This window comes from Canis lupus, chromosome 17 (assembly GCF_011100685.1).
Source record: "Canis lupus familiaris isolate Mischka breed German Shepherd chromosome 17, alternate assembly UU_Cfam_GSD_1.0, whole genome shotgun sequence".
NCBI lineage: Eukaryota > Metazoa > Chordata > Mammalia > Carnivora > Canidae > Canis > Canis lupus.
Genome location: NC_049238.1, coordinates 21,323,294 through 21,344,444, shown reverse-complemented (window position 1 = coordinate 21,344,444; position 21,151 = coordinate 21,323,294). Strand labels below are relative to the sequence as shown.

The following is a 21,151-nucleotide window of genomic DNA, read 5'->3' as shown; positions in this document are numbered from 1 at the left end:
AACCACAGCAGGGTGGGAGCCCGTGGGAAAGTGCGACCTCCCAGGCCGGCGGGGGGGAACTAGATGCTGGCGCGAGGGCTCGGGCAGAAGGGCCTTCACCCGGGGTCCGCATCTCCATCGTTCCCCCAAGAACTCAGGTGCTGGTGCCGCCGCACCACCCCGACCCTTTTCCCTTGGCACTGAGCTCGCCAAACCGTGCTTGATACCAAGGAGATGCCCCGCAGGGGTCATTCCACTTCCGTCCCTCAAATGGGCCCGGATCCGGAGAAGGGCAGGATGGTGATGGGGTCACTCGGAAGCCGAGACTGAGAGTGAGCAGTGAAAGGAGCTGCGGGTCTGAACACATTAGCCCTTTATTGAGCCCCTCCCCCGCGGCTGGGCGCCGAGCTGGGTGGCGCAGCGGTCTCTGAGCAGGTCCTCCGCGACCCCAGCGCCAGGCCCCGGTGCGCGGGCTCCCCAACAGGGAGCAGCTCAGTGCCCGCCAGTGCCTGGGAAAGAAAGCTCGGTGGGCGGGCGTTCCAGAGGAACAAGGCAGCTCCGAACCCCAGCTCGCCCCTTCTCCCCCAGCCACGTGGCTTTCTCCTCTACCTCCCGACCCAACCTGGTCTCCCAAAGCCCCAGAGGAAAGGCTGGTGGGAAAGAGAGTGTACTTCTGCACGCGCGCTAGGGGGCGCCCCTCCCGCTGGGGGTGGGGAGGCCACCAAAGATCGCTGGTGCCGCAGGGCGGCCTCACTGCAGAGGGGCCCGGGGCGTCGAGCCAGCCCCGCCAGGCCCCTCGGGCCACACTCACCTTCCGGCCCATCCGGCCGCTCTTCCTCCGGCCCTGCGCTGCCCTCTTCCCCGTCCAATGCCACCTCCTCATCCTCTTCCTCCCCGGAAGCGCCTGTCCCCCAGGAAGACCCCGTGAGGTGGAGTCCCTGCTTCTCTGGCCGCGACCTCCCCCCCCCCCCCCCCCCGTCCCCCGTCCCCCGTCCCCCTTCCCCGCGTCGCCTCGGGACGCCCAGTCCCAGCGCCCGCCGCCCCCTCCCATCCTCACTCCCTCACCGGGCTGGAAGTCGATGGTCCTCAGCATTTCGGCCACGTGCTCCACGCTCACGGTGAACTGCTCCATGCTTTCATAGCCCGGTTCTGGCCGTCCTGCCAGCTCCACTTTCGACATTGTCCCGACCCTGCGGCGCGGCAGCCGCTCAGCTGGAGTCGCCGCAGCACCCTCAACCCGCTCTGCGGGGCAGCCGAGCCCAGGCAGCCCCTCTTTGCCTCTCCCGCTCCGCCTACTCACTTATTGATCAGCTCCTTGGCCTGCTGCAGGGAAGAAGGGAGGGTGAGCGTAAGCACCGCGCCAAGCGCTGGCAAAGTCCCATTGCTGGCGCCCACAGTCCTGCGCGGTAGGCGCGGATGCATATCCCGGGTCGTTGAGGAGAAAACAGACTCAGACTGGGTGACTTGCCCGAGGCCGTGGGGCAGTTGGCTGCCAGAGGTAAGACTGGAGCCCAGCCCTCCTGGTGCCAAGGCCCCCACTGCCGCCACTCTGCGGCCTCCCGCCCTCCCCCAGCGCCCACCTGGAGGTACAGCGCCATCTGTGGCTCCTCCATGGACTGGATGGCGGACTCCACGAGCTTAGAGGAGGCTTCTAGGTGGTCTCCATACTGGCGGATGAGGCCCCGGACGCGCTGCAGCTTCTCCTCCTGCTCGCGGGCCAGCGCCTGCAGCAGCTCGGCCTTGCGCTCCTCCAGCACGGAGCACAGGGCCTCGAACCTCTGGTTAAGCAGCTGCTTCTGCCTCCGGCTGTTGTCCTGAAAGAGCGGAGCAAGGATAAGATTTCTAGCTGGGAGAGCACGCACCTACTTGTCCCACTCCCCAGTAAACAGGCGGCACAGACAGGAAGGAAAGTACCCCACCCATAGCCACGGGCTGCTGATAACCCAGGTCTTTTCAGTAATACCAATTACAAGATTTTTAAAAATTGGGATATAATTGACTTTTAGCATTATATTAGTTTCAGATGTACAATGTAGTGAAATGTACATATTGTGAAATGATCATATTTGTACATATTGTGAAATGATCACAAGTCTAGTTATCTATCATTACATATAGTTACAATTTTTTTTCTTGTGAAAACTTGAGATTTTCTCTCTTTAGCAAATACAATATTTTAAAGGAGTTCGGAAGTATCTCTGGTCCTAGTTTTTACTTATATTATCTCATTTAATTCTCAAAAATATCCAGTGAGGTAGCCATCATATTATTATCATTATTTTATATGTTTAAAACAAAGCATAGAGAAGTGAAGTAACTGGACCAAAGTCACGGAGCTACCCTGGGAACTCAAACCTAGTAGCTTGGCTAAGCATATCCCACTAATTGTGATTCCCTCCTCCACCAGGAACCCAGAAATTTCCCCTCTCTCCCAACCCAGACTCACCTCGATGGTCTGGCACACTTCCTCCATCTGTGTGATCACTGCTTGCACACGGTCGTTGCCTGCCACCAGCATTGCGATGCCATCACTGAGCTCGCTCTGCCACACACACAGGCCAGCACTTAGAGCTGGAGGACCCTGTCTAGAGCTGTACCCTTCCCACCCCAGCCAGGGCTGCCTAGGAGAGGACTGTCCCTCCACTCCACCAGCAGTGTAGCTATTCCAGAGATCTAGTGGCTTGGTACTGTCCAAGAAGTGTGAAAGCACATTTGTGGATTCTGTAAGGAGATGGAAAGAGGAGGGCCTCCATCAACAAATGAGAAAGGGACAGACATTTGCCAAATATCCACCAATTGCCAGGCCCTGGACTAAATGCTTCGTCTGTAGATTCACGCCTTCCATCAATTCAGAAAAATTCTTCGTAATTATTCCTTAGGATACTATTACCTCATCTCCATTCTCTTTATTTGCTCATTCTGTGACTCTGAGGAGACATATGTGCTCATCCTTCTCCTCTCCCAGTGCTGCATCCTAGGCTACTTTTTCAGGCCTGCCTTCCTGTTTGCTAATTCTTTCTTCAGAGGAATCTGTCATTTAATTTACCCTTTGGATGTCTTATTTCAACAATCACATTTTCATTTTTAAAAGCTCTATTTGGCTCTTTGTTAAATCTGCATGTTTGGCAATCTATTATTGCTAAGGTTTTATTCCATCCTTTTAAGAAATCATTTTATGCACAGTAATTCCCAATTCTTTAATATTTCCAATATCTGAATTCCTCAGAGGTCTAATCTCTAATTTTGGTTTCTACCGACTTCACTCAGGTACACTTCTTTCTGTATCTTCACTTTTGAATTAATATTTTGTTGTTCTTAATCTAAGGAAACCCTAAGAGCCTAAATTGGGTGGGTTTCCTCCACGCAGATTCTGCATTTGCTTTTGTCAAAAGCCGGTGGCACATCTGACTACCTTAGTTCCTGAGATTCCAGTTTAACCCAAGATTTGTGGAGGTCTTCAGTTCAGGTGTCCACCTTTCAGGAGTCTGGAGGCATAGTCTCAGCTGTCTAGCTCAGGAATACTGCCAACATTTGTCCTCTGATATAATTTTTATTTCCCTTTTTTAAAAGATTCATTTTGTTCATGAGAGAGAGAGACTAGGGGGAGGGGCAGAGGGAGAGGATCTCAAAGTAGAGCATGGAGCCCAACATGCAGCTTGATCTCACAACCCTGAAATCATGACCTGATTTGAAATCAAGAGTCAGATGCTCAACCGACTGAGCCACACGGGTGCCCCACTGATATAGTTTTAAAATTATGTTTTATGTCAAATGTAGTTGTGTGGTAGTGAGAGGGCCTGGAGAGTATCTAGGCTGCCAAACTGAAGTTGCTTGTATCCATCTAATTGTATCCTTAAAATAACTTTACAAGTTGGCATTTTCACCCTCATTTTATAAGTGAGGAAAGTCAGGGTCAGAGAGGTCGAGTGACTTACCTAAGGTCACACTGAGTCATGCATAGAGCTGGGACTGTAGCCCTGATCTGCCAGCCTTTAAAACCAAGTGGAATGAGAGGCTGAAGTTGGAGACCCTGTTCACTGTCCCCAGCCCCACCATGCCTGCTCCCTCCACTGCTTGATACCTTCTGACGTTTGTAAATGGTGGGCAGTGGGGCCACCTCACAGTCCTTGTGGGCACCGAAGACCTTACAGAGAGAGCAGGTGGGCACTTCACAGCTCAGGCAGTAGATATTGATCTTCTCCTCTTCGTGCTCCTCACACATGAGGTGCTGCTCGGCCTTGGAGTGCAGTGGCCTGGAGGGGAGCGGGCAGGGTGGCAGAAGGGTCAAGGGTCAGTGGCCAGGCTGGAGAGAGGTGGGTCCTACGATTGTGGGGCCCCAGGAATACCTTCTCTTCAGCCTTTGCCAGCTACCAGTCACAGCTGGGGCTGGGGCTGGGGCTGAGCAGGTGAGTGACTTCCATAGTGCTCTTCATTAGAGGAATACAAAGAGCTAGATTCGAGAACAGCCTCTATTCCAGGGGGCAAGGAAGTCTCACAGGGCAGGACGTCACAGAGGGCTGGCAAGGACTTTGCTGGTGGACCACCAGCCACTCCCCAGCTGGAGAGGGTGCAAGGGAAGCATGACCAGGATCAGAGACCCCTGAGCTGGGTGACCTGGGGCAAGTCCTTCCCCCTCCTAGGGTCCGGCACTCTTATCTCTAAACTAAAGAAACAGGCTGGTCATTTCAGCCCTTCCCTTTTGGCTGATGAGTTCCCCCTCTGTGTCCCAGGCCCTGCTCCTTAGAGAGACAAGAGGTCCCAACAGCTCACCGGGAAGACTCCTGCTTGTAAATGTCAATAATGTTCTCTACTAGCAGGTTTCGCTGCAGGCCATACACACCATGTCTGTCCAGGACAACCTCATGCCTGCAAGATGGGCAGCGGAAACGGCCTCCTGAAGACACAGTGGTGGAGCCCCGGGATTGCCACAGAGGGTTCGAGGCCTATAGAGACAAGTAGCATGAGAGAACAGGCAGTGAGGCAGGCATGAGGGAACAGGGAGGAGGCAGGAGGAAAGGTCAGGAAAGGGCTGAGGTGCAGGAGAATGGTGGAAGAGGAGACATCAGCTCTTTCCAATGGCGGGGCCTTCCTCCTCTGAGAGCAGCTCAGATGGGTAGCCATGGAGATCTTATTTCCCACTGTTGCCTCATTACTTCTTAAGTATCCCTGCACCCAGAGCCTAACTTTGGTAAAGGCCCAGTCAGGATGGAATCTCTTCAAAAAGGCCCAGCTTGCACATGTGGGGAGACACTGATGTTGACAGGAAGGCCAAGATTGGAAATGGATTCTGTGGTGCAGGCGATGTCCTCCTGAGGCTCTCTTGGACCACATCTGGGGGAGATTCTCTGGAGCCGTTGGCAGGGAAGTTGAAACAAATGCTGAACAATGGGGCACACAAGCCATGTCATGCTGGGTAATTCTAGGAAACTATTTTAGAGACTGAGTCAGGACTGCTGCCCCTAACACTGTTCTACTGTGTAAATTTGAGCAAGCATTCAATCTCTGTAAAATTAAGGACTAGATTGAATTATTTATTCTACAACAAATATTAAGCATGCCAGGTAATTGTGAAGCCCTGGGGATAAGATATAAACAAACACATCCCTGCCCTAAAGGCAAGCAAACCCAGCAAACCGACAACTACATCCAGCAAGCTGGGTATTATGTATGATAAGAGTGAGCTCAGGGACCCCTGGGTGGCGCAGCGGTTTGGCGCCTGCCTTCGGCCCAGGGCGCAATCCTGGAGACCTGGGATGGAATCCCACGTCGGGCTCCCGGTGCATGGAGCCTGCTTCTCCCTCTGCCTATGTCTTTGCCTCTCTCTCTCTCTCTCTCTCTCTCTCTCTCTGTGACTATCATAAATAAATAAAAATTAAAAAAAAAAAAAAAGAGTGAGCTCAGAAGGAAGATTTACAAGAGATGGTCATCACTTACACCTCTAAGAGAACTTGCTCCATCCCATCCTAAAAGCAAGAACCCTGCCACGGTCCAGGCCACAGATGATTGGCTCAGAGTTGAGAAAGTGATCACCTGATCCAAGCAGAACCAATCAAATTTGCTCTCCAGAATTTGGAATTGAAACTGGGAAGTGGCGGTGGCTAGACCACTTGCAGCTTTGAAACTGAAAAGACCTGTGGAGTTAGGCAAAAAGTTGACTGTGGCCACCTGTAGTCTTGTGCAAGTGGAAGTGGAAAGTGGGAGAGGTCAGAAAGTGTGAACAGAAAAGCTGGTCTTCAGAGAAGACAAAAGAGTCCACTATGGACAGCAGCAGAGATAAGAGACTGGCAGAGACTTCTTGTTCTTCCATATTCACCTTGTCCTCAATAATAGAGCCTCTGAATTTTTTAACCAAGACACATGGAATAAAGGCTGTGTGTGCAAGCCTCCCTTCCAGCTGAGTGTGACCAGGCGACTGCATTCTGGGATGTAGATAGCAATGTTTTGTGCCATTTCTAGGAAGTGTCTATAATGGGAGGGGCACCGCCTACTCTTTTCTCCTTCCTGCTGGCTGGAATGAAGATGGAATGGCTCAAGTTGAAGCAGCCATGTTGAGCCAGGAGGTAGTCACATGATGACAATGGCAACAAGATAAAAGAAGTGAGTCTCTGATGAAGCAGTCCTGGAGTGCCTACCTATATTTCTGCTTGAGAGAAGAAACACATTTTTAGCTTCCTTAAGCCAGTGCTATTTTGGGTTTTCTGTCATTTACTGGAGGACCTAGTCTTGACTGGCTGGAAGACCATGGACTCAGAGAGAGTAATGAAGAAAATAGTCACCTATGACTTTGAAAATTTAGATGTATTTCCTGTGGGTGAGTTTGATGAAATTCTCCAAATCCTTATACTGGTTATCAGCCAGAGGGCCCCTTATGTGTGTGTGACAGCACCCAGAATACATAGAGGGCATCCAAGTCCACGGTCTTGTTTGAACCTTTAAAAGCAAGAGATGTAGACAAGGCAGGAAATGTGGCTCCTGTGAAGTGCGCAAACCTGTCTTGGCAAGAGTGACTGGCATGCCACAAATGTCACATTTTGGGGGGATTTCTTGTAAATTATAAGAAGTTAACACTTCAGGCCATCATAAAGCCAAATGGTTTAATTTGAGATTATCCAAGGTTGTGTCTGTGCCTTTGTCCTTCTCCATAGCTAGAATTGTATCAATACTGCTGAGTTTAGTTTAGGGAATGGGTTAAAGTGTAAGAACACCTGGCTTTTGCTTAATACAATTAGCTTTCATTATTTATAATACAAGTGAGTAAGGATGTGTTGGGAGAACCCTAACCCTGGAGGGATCTTACTTCTCTTTGATTAGCTGGTGGCTAGCATCTGAAGGTGCTCAGTGAATGTTTGAATGGCTGGAAAGGGGGCAATATTCTAAAGTCTTAGGGCAGAGCACAAACTTCTGAGTAGTGTCTTTCACCTATTTTCCTCCCACACTGTCTCCCCCCTTTCTCCATACTCATTATTTAACATTTGACACATGTTTTGAGGGCCTATTATGTATTGAGCACCACGCTATGGGCTTCCCAGGCATCACTGAATTTAACCCTCAAGAATTTCTTGTAAATATGGTGGAGAAAATGAACATTTACTCCCTCACTTGGACTATAGGAGCTATAGTAACAGTGGCTAATTGGGCACATACTTTATGCCAGGTTTTGCTCTAAGTCCTTTCATTTGTATTAACTCATTTAAGCCTCTTATCAACCTTATGAAATAGGTACTACTATTAGCTGCATTTCAAAGATAGGAAATTGTAGCCGAGAGATGTTAAATCAATTGCTCACGGTCATCAGATAATGGGTGGCAGAACCAATATTTGAACTCAAGCACTCTGACCCCAGAGTCCACCCTAAAAATCAATATACCACATTGTCAGATGCAATAAAATTGAGGCCACCTGAAGAATGATGCCCAGAGCTAACATTTGCCTCTCTGAATCTCAGGCTAAACAGATTTTAGTGAATCTGTTTAACCAACCCTTCATAAAGGAAAGGAAAAACAATGTAAGTCAGCTGTGCAACTGTGGACTGATGTTATTTGAGCAGAGATAAACAAAATATGAGCCATCAAACCCAAACCCAACAAAGCAAGATAAGGGCCCAGCTTGCAACCAGAATGACCTATTTGTCTGTGAAAAGGAAAGGAAATAGCTCAAATCTCAGGGAGACTTCCTCCCATGGATTTCCACATGCCCCGCCGAGAGACAGTTCCTCAGATTATGTGTGAAAAGTGTTCTGAGGCAACAGAACCAAACTGAGACACTCAATTGCCTACTAATCCAGGTCATACCCCTCTAATTCACCAAAGAAGCCAAAGGACTAAACAGAGATTGCAAATCAATGATAATATCTAGCTAGCCAGTTTAGATTTAAGTGAACAGTGGAAGAAAGCCAAGGTAAACAGAGGGTTGAGTAAAGGATTCACCCTCAGCCTCAAATAGAACTACCCCTATTCAAAGAGGAATGGCAAGCAGAAAGGATCCAATAGGAGATATAAGCCAAGATAATAAATTAAAAAAAAAAAAAAAAAAAGGAAAAAGAGGCATGACAAGCAAAGGACAGAGGAAGAATATTTCGGAAGAAGAATTGCTCTAAGAAACTCTTTCAAAAAAAAAAAAAGAAAAAAGAAACTCAGTCTAACCTTTTTAAAGAAATAAAGAAAACATAGTCTCTTTGATTAAAGAAGAGATGTAAGTAAAGGGGCACTGGGTGGCTCAGTTGGCTAAGTGGCTGACTCTTAATTTCAGTTCAGATCATAATCTCAGGGTTGTGTGGTTGAGCCCCGCATCTGGCTCTGGGCTTTATGCTGAGTTTTCTTGTCTCTTTCCCTCTGCTCCTTGCCACCACCCACACCCTGTGTGTGTGCACTCTCTCTCATGCTCTATAAATAAATAAATAAATAAATAAATAAATAAATAAATAAATACTTTTTTTTTTTTTTTAAAGAAGAGCTATAAGTGATCAGAGCTAGAGAAGAGAATTGAACTGGCAGAATTAAGAAATCATGTAAAATATCTTATCAGCATAGAAACAAAATCCACATTTGACACTATAGTGGGAAGTAGAATGCATGACGCTGATAGAAGTCACATAGATGGTAGTGGAAAATAGCAGGATAAAAGTAATCAGGACTACATGGTACGGTATGGGTCACCCTTGAGGACATTGTGCTAGGTGAAATCAGCCTATCACGAAAGGACAAATATTGCATGATCCCTCTTATATGAGGTACCTGAAATAGTCAAATTCACAGAGATAAAAAGTAGGATGGGGGTTGCCAGGGCCTAGGGAGTGTGGCAGTGGGTTGTTATTTTAGTGGGTACAGAGTTTCAGTTTGGAATGGTTATACAACAATGTGAATATAGTTAATGACATTGAACTACACACTAAAGAATAGTTAAGATGATAAACATATATTATGCATTGTGCCACAATCTTTAAAAAGTAGGTTGGTTTTTTTATTGTTGTTTTTTAAAAGATTTACTCATTGGAGAGAAGGGGAGAGAGAGAGTGAGGGGAGGAGCAGAGAGAGAATCCCCAAGTAGATCCCCTGCTGAGTGCTCAATCTTGAGACCCCATGAGATCACAATTCCATGAGATCACTGATGAGCCCAAACAAGAATTCAGGTGCTTAACCACTGAGCCACCTAAGTGCCCCTAAAAAATTTTTTTTAAAAACCCTTCAGACTCAGGTGGACCAGAAAGCACACTACCTCTTCCCCACTTGCCCTGCCTGTAAAGACATTTTAGCAGCTCATCCCATTGGCTAATCACTGCCATTCTCTTGGGACCCAGGGGTCTGAAAGACAATCGGTTTCAGCAAGTCCAATCTAAATCCTTTGTTTGAAGAGCACCTTTCTGGAGAGCTGGAGAGCTCAATAGCAGGTAGTAGGGAGGGGGTCACACCTCTGCCTTCTTTGCAGTTTGGCTGGTGCTGCTCCCTGGAGTAGGTACCACAGCCCACCACAGGTTTCCCAGCCATCCACGGGTCCCATAGTCTCCTGCCAAAGCTCAGGTCCTCCTGTCATATCCTACCTGGGCGAGCTGGCTGGCTTTCCTCTTAAGCTCCAGGGCATCCCCTCCTTTCTGTGATTGCTTCAGCACTGTTTCCTCTACCCACCTCCATGCCCCACATCCTTTGCTAGTCAGTCCCTGGCATGCATATGTGTGTGTGTCTGCGTTTGTGTGTGAGCGCACACGTGCACCCTTTCACATTACTGCTAAATGTGACTAATAATGAAATAGCTGAGTTTATCTTTTTTTTTAATATTTTTATTTTTTTATTCCTGAGAGACACACACACACACACACAGAGGTAGAGACACAGGCAGAGGGAGAAGCAGGCTCCATGCAGGAAGCCTGATGTGGGACTCGATCTTGGGACTCGATCTTGGGACTCGATCTTGGGACTCCAGGGTCATGCCCTGGGCCAAAGACAGGCATTAAACCACTGAGCCACCCAGGGATCCCCCAGTTAAGTTTATCTTTTGGGTTTTCCATGCTCTTTAATTCTTGGCACATTCATGTTGCTTAGAGGCCCACTCTGTGTTATCTGTGAGCTAGCTCAGTGTTTCCCCAAGTATGGTATACATACTGATGAAAGGCATGAAGATTTTAGGTGGTATAAGGATGGACACTGAAAATTTTCATGTATTTAATTTGTGCATATTAGAAAAAATAACCAGTCCATATAGCTAGTGATTTTTCGAGGATTTTGTCATTTAGAATGAAGATCAAGTAAATATTTAATACGCTTCAAAAGTGAGTCCTTTTAAGAGAAATAATCAATCATAGCACAGGTGGTACACAGCTATGGCAAAAATTAGGAAGGCAAAACGAGAATGAAATCTGGGGAGTCACTCTAACCCTTTCCTGACTCCCTCCTCAATCGAAACTTGTCTCATGTCCCCCCCTATTTTTTTTTTTTTTCAAATGCTGGGTGATTATTTTGAGAAAGTCATCTATACTGGATATATGGATAAAATTGTTACCCTTTCTTGGTAATATTTCTATATTTTATTATTATTTTTAAAGATTTTATTTATTTGGGAGAGCAAGAGAGCACAAGCAGAGGGAGAGAGAGAAACAAGCTCCCTGCTGAGCAGGGAGCCAGGACCCTGGGATCATGACCTGAGCCAAAGGCAGATGCTTAACTCACTGAGCCACCCAGACACCCCATCATTTCTATATTTTAACAGAAGGCATTTAAAGCAGCACAATAAATGAAAAGTAGCAATGATCTGAAGATCTGGATTTGGATTTGCCATTTATGACCTTAGGAAAACAATTTCTCTCAGGGTCTCAATCTCCTCATATCTAAAAAGAAGGATCTGCACTTAGCACCTCCTCCAAAGGCTGAGGTTCCCTGAGCAATGGGCCTTGATGGATATAATATGGTTAAGAATTTCAGATGCCAGGGCACCTGGGTGGCTCAGTGGTTGAGCACCTGCTTTCCACTCAGGTCATGATCCCAGGGTCCTCGGATGGAGTTCCCCATCAGGCTCCCTGAAGGGAGCCTGCTTCTCCCTCTGCCTGTGTCTCTGCCTCTCTCTCTGTATTTCTCATGAATAAATAAATAAAATCTTAAAAAAAAAAAAAAAGAATTTCAGATACCCTGACCTGTGAGGGTATCTGCCTGTGAGATGGGGAAGGGAGCTGGTGGTTTTTATAACAACCTTGCCCTCTCACACCACTGAGGCCACTATCTCTAACTTTGACTCCTGTGATCCAAGGTCTCTCTTGTTTGTGCCTCCCCATAGCTATCCATGGAGGACCCTCTTGCTGTCAGATATAAGTAGTTCCTGAAATCCCATCTCTGAAATAGTCCTAGTGTGTTTAGATGTATTTACATGTTCTATCACTTGTATTATCTATGAGGTTTGAATTTTATATAATACACCTGTACTATTTTTGTAATCATAATAAATAATAATTTATTTTCATATTGGAAATATACTGGTTATTTGACAGTAGAAGAACAATTAAACAAGTTATGGAATTATTATGCAATTATCTTTAGCACAGTTCTTCATAGCCCGGGGAGATACTCATGTTAGGATTTTATTTTTATTTTTTTTTCATGTTATGATTTTAAATGAAAAAAGTAGGATATAAATTTATAAATAGGATCCCAATTTTGAAATGGATGATTTAAAAATTTTCTTCTGGGCAACCCTGGTGGTGCAGTGGTTTAGCGCCGCCTGCAGCCCAGGGTGTGATCCTGGAGACCCTGGATCCAGTCCCACATCAGGCTCTCCCTATGATGCCTGCTTCTCCTCTGCCTCTCTCTCTCTGTCTCTATGAATAAATAAATAAAATCTTTAAAAAATAAATAAATAAAAATTTTCTTCTTTGTATTCATCTACATTTCTCAAATGTCACTCAATAAGGAATCACTTTTAAAATGCATAAAAATAAAAGTTAAATATTTTTTCAATAATTATTACTGAGTGATAGAATTGTGGGTTATTCCTTCCTTTTTTTTATAATTTCCAAATTTTGTACAAAGACTTTGAGGCTGGGCAGCCCAGGTGGCTCAGCGGTTTGGCGCCTGCCTTCAGCCCAGGGCCTGATCCTGGAGACCCGGGATCGAGTCCCATGTTGGGCTCCCTGCATGAAGCCTGCTTCTCCCTCTGCCTGTGTCTCTGCCTCTCTCTCTGTGTGTCTCTATGAATAAATAAATAAAATCTTAAAAAAAAAAAAAGACTTTGAGGTTTGAAAAAGAACTTTTACTTTTTAAAAATTCGGGGTGCCTACTGGCTCAGTTGGTGGAGCATACGACTCTTGATCTTGGGGTTGAGTTCCAGCACCACGTCGGATGTGGTACTTAAGAAAAAATAAAATAAAATATTAAAAAATGCAATGCTCAGTCCTGACATGACTGGAAAGGGGGCGCCAGAGTGCCATAAAAACCACGAAGATAAACCACTAGAACTGTAAAGAACCATGGTGGTTCAAGGGAGGGGATGTTCAAGAACTACCATTTGAAGACAGTACACAGGTAGCAGACGGCTAGGTAGTAAAGAGTTTTAGGAGACCAGAGAGACTATAGGATTTTAAACTACAAACTGTGGAGACATGGGGGGGGGCAGCTAGAAAGGTAAGTTTTTAAATGAAGGGCTTTCAAATGTTATTTATTAATTTTTTTAGATATTTTATTTATTTTATTATTTATTATTATTTTTAAAGGACTTTATTCATGAGAGATACAGAGACATAGGCAGAGGGAGATGCAGGCTCCCTGTGAAAAGCCTGATGTGGGACTCGATCCTGGAATTCTGGGATGACACCCAGAGCCAATGGCAGACACTCAACCGCTGAGCCACCCAGGCATCCCAATTTTATTTATTTTAGAGAGAGAGAAAGAGAGAGATTGGCGAGAGGGCAGAGGGAGAGACTCCTCAAGCAGACTCCCATTGAGCACAGAGCCCAATGCAGGGCTCAATCTCATGACCCATGAGATTATGATCTGAGCTGAAAGCAAGGGTTAGATGCTTAATGGACTGAACCACCCAAGCATCCCTTTTAAATTTTATTTTTTAAAAATTATGGTAAAATCAGAGGGCTTTGAATTCAAGGGTAAAGATCTGAACTTAATTTTGTAGGCAAGGTTTCTGAACTAGGAGAGAAAATGAGAGTGAATATTAATCTAGGCGAGGTAATTTAGATAGGTGTGAAGAGAGAGAGAGGTTAAAGGCACAGATCAATTGGGAAGCAAGTGCCATAGTCAAAGCAAGTCATGGGCCTACCCCCTCCCTGAGTTATCTTGGAAAGATGAGGGATGCCAGAGGTAGATCAGTAGGGCTGACCATTCACATAGACATGGTTAGGTCAGGGGCAGAAGAGAAAGTCAAAGACTATTCAGGCATTTCAAGCCTGATACTTGGGAAGATGCTGGTGCCTGAAATGCAAGAGTATTTAACTTGGGGAATGCAGCCCCCAAAGATCCTTGACTAGATTTCTGTAAACACGGATGACAAAAAAAAAAAAAAAAAAAAAAAAAAAATCACACCTTGATTTTCACTAGCCTTTAGCAGAAACTGGGCATTTCCTAGGTTATAAAGGTAAGCAACAAACCACAGTAGTTTTAGTGGTATTTTGTTGCCCACAGAAATCACAGGCATTTTCACATCACATTATTGTTGTTGCTCAAATATCCGAAAATAATTTATGCTTATCACTACTTCTAAACTACTTGAAGCCCACTGCTTGATCTAGTGATTTAATATGTTAATCCAGAAGCACATACATTACTCTATCAAACATGTTCTAATTACTCTGGTAATTTATTCCAGTGCTTCTCAAGCTTGTATTCATTACTGCTCCTTCCAGGAATCTTTTAAGACATTCCCTGCCCCCGATATCAATTCCTTCCCCCATTAAATTTTAGTGCCAAAAATCTACAAAAGCGAAACTCATAGAAGCATAGAGTAGAAAGGTGGTTCCCAGTATTGGGGGAAATGAGAAGATTCTGGTCAAAGGGTGCACACTTTCCATTATAAGATGAATCAGTTCTGGAGATCTGATGTATAGCATGGTGACTGGAATTAGTCATGGTATATTGTATACTTGGCAACTGCTAAGAGAGCAGTACACCATACACACAGTGGTAACTATGTGAGGGAATGGATATGTTAAGTCACTTGGTTATGGTGATTATTTCGCAATATCAAATCCTTAAATTTGCACATGTTAAATATGTATAATTTTGTCAATTATATCTCAATGAAGTTGGGGAGAACTTTTACATGAAAGTAAAAACTAAATAAAAATTTTAAAATAAAATCATAACAAGAAATTCTAATGCTGTGGATATACTTGGGGCAATATCAGCCCTGTTGAGAATGTATGAGAATGCATGCCGTGTTCTAATATGATCCAGTGTCTTTATAATCATAGGAGTTATATTTTATGCATTTAAAAATATTTTTCTTACATAAGCCACAGACATTGCCTTTAGGGCCCACAGGCTTTACAAACTGACAAAGGGGTCCATGGCCCAAAAATAGATTACTTCCTGCTCTGATTGTAAGTTCTACATGGTCTCACCACACACAGGAATCTCACATACTAAGGTGTGGACGGCAACATGCTTATGATAACTTCATAGCTGATCGTCTCTACATTGGACTAACGATCTCTCAACTGACTAATAGCAAGTTAGCAAAATCCCATCTTCTGCTTCTGTTTATCTATTTCAAGACTAAGAAATAACACTGTATGTTAACTGGAATTAAAATAAAAACAGTAAAAAAAAAAGATACAAGTTTTTGTAGATGACTGTGTAGAAGTACAGGGAATAGACCTGCTCTGAACTCAATAAACTACACTGGATATAATGCATCTTTGAATTAACATCTTCTTTAAGATATAAACTTTTGTAAACAATTGTGTAGAGGCATATGGCAATAGACCTGTACTTAACTCAAAAAAGGACTGAAAAAATAACTGATGGGCTCTATTGCACACAGAAATGTCTTTGTTCTTTCCTGAGATCTTACATTTTCACAAGAAAGTCAGTCCCATAGAGAAAAATTTCCTGTGCCAATGAGATGATGTGTAGAGACTCTAGGAAATAGAAGACCTAGATTTATGTCCCTGCTCTGTCCCTCTGTTTGTATGTCTATAAGCTGTGTCCAGCTCTCCTTATAAAATGGAAATCACATCCATTCTATCTAACTCAAATGGAATCACTCATGTGAACGTACTCTGTAAGTGATAAAGCATTGCACAAAGAGTTGTTAACAATCCTAAGAGTATATGACCACATAGAACTACAGGACATGAAATAACTATTCTTTCTCTACTGTGGAGGATGAAATGGAATGGAGTAAATAAATAGAATTTAATTCTAGGCTATGTTCAAGGCTTTCGTGTGGCATACATGCCGAGAGATGTCTTTTAGGCTATATGGTACTTCCCTTTTTTTTTTTTTTTTTTTTTTTGGTAATGTTTCATAGCATCTAATAGAAATGTTCCATCTAGCGGTACCTGGGTGGCTTGAATGGTTTGGCACCTGCCTTCGGCTCAAGTCATGATCCCAGGGGCCTGGGATAGAGCCCTACATTGAGCCACACACCAGGCTCCTTGCTCAGCAGGGAACCTGCCTTTTCCCTCTCCCTCTGCCCTTCCCCCTGCTGATCTGGAGGCTATCTCCCCAAAATGGTGATCTGGCCAATGATGAATAGTGGACCATGCAGGTCTTCTGAGCCAGATCTTCAGAGTATACTGGAGAAACCACAGGAAAATGGTAGACAGAAGACCAGACATTTGGAAAAATATTGAAGAGTCTTGGAATAATTCAGATGTCGGCAAAAGCTGAGCTGTGGGTAGGAGAGGGATTCTTAGTGGAGGGCTGGCTCTGCCTGACCTAGCAAAGAGCCTGGCACCAAGGCTCTGTGACAGGAGACTGGCTGGAAGGAAGATTGAAAAGCAGAAGAGTGAGTCAAAATTAGGACACTGGTAACAGAATAAAAAATGCTTTAAAAAGGAAAATCCAGGGGTGGCTGGCTGGCTTAGTCAGAAGAGCATGCTACTCTTGATCTCAGTAATGTGAGTTCGAGCCCCATGATGGGTATAGAGATTACTAAAAAAATTAGCGAATAAACTTAAAAAAAAAAAGAAATCCATAATAAGGTTTCTTGAATTTGTGAAATCAGATTGTTAGAATTACAAGGATGTTAAAGCATCCTTTGAATCTATATGTCAACAGGCTTGAGAGGTAAAATAGCCCGATTGACATCACATGACAAGAAAGGAAGAAGCTGGTGGGATCAGAACCCAGGAGCTAGTCTCAGTCTAGGTTTTTGTTCTCCATTAAGTAAGTTTCTTCCATCAAGTAAGCAAGATCCTTAACTCTGCTACAAGGTAAATGGCATTCACAAACTCTCAGTGAACTGATTTCTCATAAAGGAGACCTGCCATGGTTGGGCTCCGGAGGTCCTGGTGCCCTCAGGAGATGGGCCTCTCCTTGATGACAGCAGGTCTTTACAATGAACCGATAAGGAATTAGATTTCAGGGTGGAGTGAAACAGAAGTCATAGCTTTCCCAGGCTGCCCCTTATTAGAGCAGGTGGCCCTTTTCTTCGTATGCTCATATCTGCAAATCTCTCCCTAAATGGACACCTTCCAGAAAAGCTGTTCCTCAACAACCTTCTTCTAAGGCCTTCTGGTTGTCTGTTAAATTACAACAGGTTGCAGCTCATAAACAAGTGCCCACAGTGAAGTGGGGGCAGGTATAAAAATAAACTGAAGGCTTGCTTAAAGGAGTTTAGGAGTGAATAGAGTTTACAAATACAGAAACGCATGGGAAGATGTTTGTGTCAAATTCCCACACCAACAGCTTTCCTCTAGTCAAAGTGCTTGGTAGCTGAGTGGGTGCAAGTGTGGAGAAAGAGGGAGGGAGAAATTAGAGGGGGTTAATGTGATATTTCGGTGTCTTTTCCCTTTAAATTCAGAGTGAGGGAGAGAAGTATTACAGTTCTAAATAAAACTAGTTAAATTGTGATGGCAGCTATATAAAGATATGCATGGCCACAGGAGCTTGAAAGTAATACACAAATGTGAAAATCACTGTGTTGGGGGAGGTAGGATTCTGGATGATTTTCTCCCAAACCCTTAATACTGTTCAACATTTTCAATTAAAAGTTTTAACTTTCCAGATTTTTTTTCCTGGCTCTCTAATTAACCCGATGTTATAAAATCACAATTCTCTAAACTTCTTTTATTTAAAAAAAATTTAATGTTTAAGTAACCTCTGTACCCAACGTGGGCTTGAACTCACAACCCCGAGATCAAGATCAAGATCTCATGCTCTACCAACTGAGTCAGCAAGGTGCCCCACAATACCCTAAAATTCTTGTTTGTTGTCCATCACAGCAGTTTTTAGGACAGCAAAACACTGGACACCATCTAAATGTTTCAGAGGACTGATTTAAATAGACTGCAGTCCAATCATAACAATGGAACACTATGCAACCATTTATTTATTTATTTATAGAGCGAGAGTGGGGGAAGGGCAGGGAGAGGCAGAGGGAGAGGAAGAAAGAGAATTTCAAGCAGGACCCAGGCTCAACCTCACACAGGGTTTTGATCTCATGATCCTGAGATCATGACCTGAGCCACAATCAAGAGTCAGAAGCTTAACAGACTGAGCCACCCAGGCACACTTCTGCAGCCATTTTAAAATGAAAATGCGGATCTGAATGTGTGCAGATGGAACAACTACAGAAAGAGTAAGTGAACAAAAGCAGATTTAGGACAATGAGTGTAATTTAAACACACAAACATAGGTGGACCTATCCATGGAAAATCTCTGGGAGGGTACCCAAGAAAATTGGAAATGGCTACCTCTATTTGGAGAAGGGAAGTGAGAGCCTGAGGTAGTCATTTTTCATGCTATAAACTCCTATACTATTTTTTAAAGTGTGTGTGTGTGTGTGTGACACTGTAACTTTTATAAGTTCTATTAACTTTCTAGGCAATGTTCTCAGGGTATTCTTCCTAAGTGGTTTTAAGATAGAGTTACCAAAAGTCTTATTCTTGTTCCCATACTTAGAAAACAGACAATCTGATTATGCCTACAGTTGTCAAAATGTGGAGGCAATGTGTGAAAAAACTAAATATGCTCATCTTTCAGAGGGAGAACTACTGAGATGTATATACATAAGTGCAGCCAAAGAACTGGGTCAGCCTCCCACCAGGCTGCCCCAAATAAAGCAGAGCAAGGAAATGAGCTGTTCACTCTTCTCCTTGGTGGGGGATGCCCAGGGGTGCTCTGCACTTTAAAAGAGACATATCAGTCCAGATCCACAGAACCATCTCAAAGTTCTGGGAACCATGTTGTTTCCCAAACATTCTGCATAGGGTTCAGCCCAGTCTCAGTTCTCTCTGGGTCCAATCAGTATTTCAGAGCTTTAAGGCACCAAAATGGTGCACCTGGATATAGAGCACTGACTAGAACAAGGGAGGCCACTTAAACATTCTGTAGCCTCCATACAGAGAGCTTTTCCCTGGGACCCTCTGCCCGATGATACTATATGCTTCGTACTTTGATACTCTGGTGGCTTTTTTTTTTTTTAATAGGACAGATTACCTTCACTTTCAAAACTTCTCTTTGCTTTCATGTATTTCCAGATCTAATGGAAAGATGTTTCACTACAAATTCATGAAAAGTGATGGCAAAACCTTGTTGCCATTCCCTCCTAGGCATCTGACTGAAGGATGTTCAGAAATGTACTTAGCCTGAGGAAAACTAAAATAGTGGGCAAGGCGAAGCCTCTAGTACATGACTTGATGTCCAGGATAAGCAGACAGAGCAGTCAGCCCTTCCCAGAGAGGGAAAATCCTTGGCTCTGAGATATTCTGGAGCCAAACAATGTAACGGCAGGCTAAGACACAGAAGAATAGGAGATGGGAATGGGCTTCAACAGGAAGATGGCAGACTGCCAAGGATAGGTCACAGGGCACAGCTATGGGACAGCCTGACTTAGCCAGCCCATTATTTTTTCCCAAACATGCTGCCCCAAAGAACAAAAAAAAAAAAAAAAAAAAAAAAAAAAAAGAAGCATTTTCTTGGTTAACTTTAAAATCATTTGCGTTCAACACATTTCTCCCTGAATTCTGATACAGGTGAAGAATATGTGTTAGTGATGTTCCTTAACACTGCCCTGCCTACTAAGCTAGCTAGCTCTGGTTTATTCAGATATTTTACTTCATTTGCAAGGGGTGTGTGTGTGTGTGTGTGTATGTGTATGCAACTTTTCCCCTTACTTTCTCTGATCTTTCTTCCAGTGGCAGAGGTCAAAATAGAAAATCCATTTATAAACCATTCTGGTATATGCTGCATTTCTTTTTGAAACCAGTAGCTAAAATGACATCTGTGAATTTGATTAGCTATGCTTTGCCCCATGACCGCACATAAACCAAAGCTGGTTGCATTTCTCTACATTCTCTCTACTTAAGTGACCACAATGCTTTTTAACCAGCAGGCCCCTTTATTGACCAATCTGGAGTGGGGCACAAGTGTGAACTTTAGTTGGGGAGAATTCCCAATCTCCTACCCACTCCCACTCTGCCCCAAAAGATGGATGTGTTAAGCTTGGCCTCAAATACAAATACTTTCATCATGGACTGTGCTCATAGGGCTTATTTTTTAATGTTTCATTATCTCATTGATATTTTCTCCAAATCTTCCATATCATTCTCAAAATCTGAAACTCTAGACTGGAATAGAGAGTCCAGTACAGATTGTTAAGCAGCTTAGGGTAGGACCACCTCCCTCCCAGTTTCTAGTTTCTATGGGGGTCTTCTCTCTTCTGCAGATACCAGCTTTCCAGCTGCTGTCCAGGCATGCATAGGCTGTCCTTGCCAGCCTGCAGAGCAGTTGCTGACTCATGCTTACTTTGGGATCTACTAGGACCCCGAATCTTCTGCTCTTCCGCCAGGACAGACACCACCCACTTCATAGAGTACTCTGCCCCATCACCTTCTGGTCTCAGCTCTGACCTGATGAGAAGTCTCCCACAAATCTACACTGCTTTACCTGGCCCTGCCCTCCCCCGATCCCTGGCCCACCTGGAAGACATCGTTGGCACACTTTCGGCACAGGTTGTGCTGGCAGGGCAGGATCACCACCGGTTTGGAGAACATCTCCAGGCAGATGGGGCAAATGAGCTGCTTCTCCAGGTTGTCCATGCTATGTGCATCCCCTAGCAGCGGCTTGAAACCCACTGTGAAGTTCATCCCCTCAGCGATTATGCCTGCCCTGGCCTTGGCCCTAGTCCTGGCCTTCCCTCACTGCCCCTGGACCCTTCCTCGTTTACTTTAGACAGCCCGTAGATTCTTATGGTCCCTTCTACTGCTCACTCTTGAAATAGGTCTGCTATCTCTCCTGTCCCTTCCTCCAACAATTCACCTCGTCTTCAGATAGCTGTTTTCAGATACTTCTCTTTATTCCTTGCTCTGTACCCCAGCCAGGCACATGTAGCTTTATCTGTCCCTCCCTTCCTGAATGATTCTGTCCCTGAAAATTTCTCCTTTTGTTTCCCAAATGATTCTTGTTCACTCTATGGGCAGTACTGTTTGTCCCTCACTTCCCAGAGAGGAGATTAATTTTAACATGGGGGTGGGGAACAAGGGGCATCTGCATGACATTCCAACTCCCAATTTAGC

At 44.6% G+C, this 21,151-nt stretch overlaps 1 protein-coding gene across 2 annotated transcripts; it reads right to left on the bottom strand.

Moving 5' to 3' along the window:
• Positions 1-329: 329 nt before the first annotated feature.
• Positions 330-21,086, bottom strand: TRIM54 (tripartite motif containing 54). 2 transcript variants are annotated; one of them, XM_038561071.1, is made up of 9 exons: positions 20,555-21,086; positions 4,750-4,922; positions 4,061-4,232; positions 2,426-2,521; positions 1,560-1,793; positions 1,280-1,302; positions 1,045-1,169; positions 791-883; positions 330-488 (listed from the first exon to the last, which is right to left on the bottom strand). In XM_038561071.1, the coding sequence occupies exons 1-9, from the start codon at positions 20,720-20,722 to the stop codon at positions 472-474; spliced, it is 1,101 nt and encodes a 366-aa protein (XP_038416999.1). In that variant the 5' UTR covers positions 20,723-21,086; the 3' UTR covers positions 330-471. The 2 variants fall into 2 exon arrangements, with proteins under 2 accessions (XP_038416999.1, XP_038417000.1); XM_038561072.1 differs by having other exon boundaries at positions 1,280-1,299.
• Between the last annotated feature and the right edge of the window lie 65 nt (positions 21,087-21,151).

Coding starts and splice junctions, on each gene's coding strand:
- TRIM54 (XM_038561071.1), bottom strand. CDS start 20,722: ATGAACTTCACAGTGGGTTTCAAGCCGCTGCTAGGGGATGCACATAGC. Junction 1,170..1,279: donor GCCAAGGAGCTGATCAATAA/GTGAGTAGGCGG, acceptor GCCGCGCCGCAG/GGTCGGGACAATGTCGAAAG. Junction 884..1,044: donor GACCATCGACTTCCAGCCCG/GTGAGGGAGTGA, acceptor CCTGGGGGACAG/GCGCTTCCGGGGAGGAAGAG.